A 1,694-nucleotide genomic window follows, 5' to 3' on the forward strand; every position below is an offset into this window, starting at 1 on the left:
AAATTTAAATAAATATAAGCATAAATAAATGAAAGGCTTCTTCAACGGGTGGGTTCCCTTTGAATAATAGCTTACCCATTTTAAAGTGTTCAATTAAATATGATTATGAAAAAAACCATATTTATTATTTATTTGCAAAGAGAAATGATGTGGTTGTTGATGAATATGCATTTAATGGGAAATTAACAAATATTTCTTTCTGAAAAAAGGCCGACTGAAATTAAATAAATTAGTAAATGACGCTAAAGGACACTATTTAAATGTGAGCCATTAAAATGAGCTATATATAACGGGTGGTCTTTAAGTTAATGCTCATTATAATCCTTTTTTTTATGGAATTTATAACTAATTTCTGGAAAAAAAAATGCTTAAGAAATTTATTGCCAATCATTATTTGATAAAAGCGTAAAGTTGATAACTCATTAACTACATTTGCTGATATAAAATACTCTTGTGATACCATTCTAACAAAAGATAACTATCATTTTACTATTCTACAAATCAGTTATCTTGAAGATATACCTGTATTGATTGTGTTTTCGAGAAATTTCTTATTCGAAAATTTGATGTATTAATCGATAAAGAGGAATGTTGGGACAAATATCTCAGAAACTTTAATCACATCAGAAAAAAAACTCCTAGCAAATCCCAATGTCCCAGATATTTTAGTTAGACGGAACGGATGATTATGCGCATAAGAACAGTCTAAATGACAAAGGCACTGGGTAATTTTAAATCAGCTAAAAATTTACGAAATGATCTTATGAACAAAAAGGAGCTAAAGTAATCAATGCGAACACATCCCACTAAAATCGAAGCCAATTTAAAGAAGTTCGAACGCCTTATGTGACCATTAATAGTACTCATAGTGACCATTTCCGCTCCTTTGTAATAAATTTTCTGAAGAAAAATGCAAAAGTGATGAAAAGCATAGACTTAACATTTTGGCTTAACTCTCTATCTGTACGATTCAAATTCACGATAATTAGCGCATTAGTTTGGGAATTGATTATTTTTTTCAGCCAAAATATCACACTTATACATTTCTTTCTTCTTATTGACATTTAATTTTGCTGGAATTGCTTCTACAACCAAATGCGCCTCGTTACATTTCGGATGTCACATCACGATAAATATTAAGCAGAAAACGATAGCAGACATTTGCGCCAACAAAATATGCAATTCAGATGGTGAAACAAAGAAAAAGAGAAAGGTAAAGAGAAAAGTTGGAAATTCTGCATATTAAATTATAGTTTTTCTAGAGAATTTGAATTTATGCAAGTGCTACTGTAAGGACACTTTATCAATTAAATTTATTTCGTAGTATGTTAAGCTAATTTCATTTCATTTTTTGCTGTAAATATTATTTAGAATATGTCATCAGGACATACAAGGATGACCCAAAGGACATTTATTACCAATGAGATCAGTGATTCGATCGATCAATTAATTAGTATAAAGTGGTAGATATTTGTGCTAAAACGATAAGTTTGTGTTGGCTTGAAATGGTTGAAAGGCAGTATCATATCTGCAATCAAACATCAATGATGAAATCAAAAGTAGGAAGAATAGAAGGAAGAATCTATGAACAAATAATTGTATTCAAAAATTAACGCTTCTGAAGTTCGAAACAGTTCTAATTCATTTTAAGTAAGGTTCAGAGTTCGATTACAACAAAGGATATACCTTATTTT

General features: G+C 29.6%; 1 protein-coding gene across 1 annotated transcript; it reads left to right on the top strand.

Annotated features, from left to right (window-relative positions):
- Nucleotides 1-709: 709 nt before the first annotated feature.
- LOAG_14909 (hypothetical protein) lies at nucleotides 710-1,467 on the top strand (the record flags this gene model as incomplete). Its single annotated transcript, XM_003150402.1, has 3 exons — nucleotides 710-725; nucleotides 1,023-1,213; nucleotides 1,372-1,467. 3 exons carry the CDS (start codon nucleotides 710-712, stop codon nucleotides 1,465-1,467), a joined length of 303 nt encoding a protein of 100 aa, XP_003150450.1.
- Between the last annotated feature and the right edge of the window lie 227 nt (nucleotides 1,468-1,694).

Source organism: Loa loa (assembly GCF_000183805.2).
Source record: "Loa loa unplaced genomic scaffold supercont3.3, whole genome shotgun sequence".
NCBI classification, from domain to species: Eukaryota; Metazoa; Nematoda; class Chromadorea; order Rhabditida; family Onchocercidae; genus Loa; species Loa loa.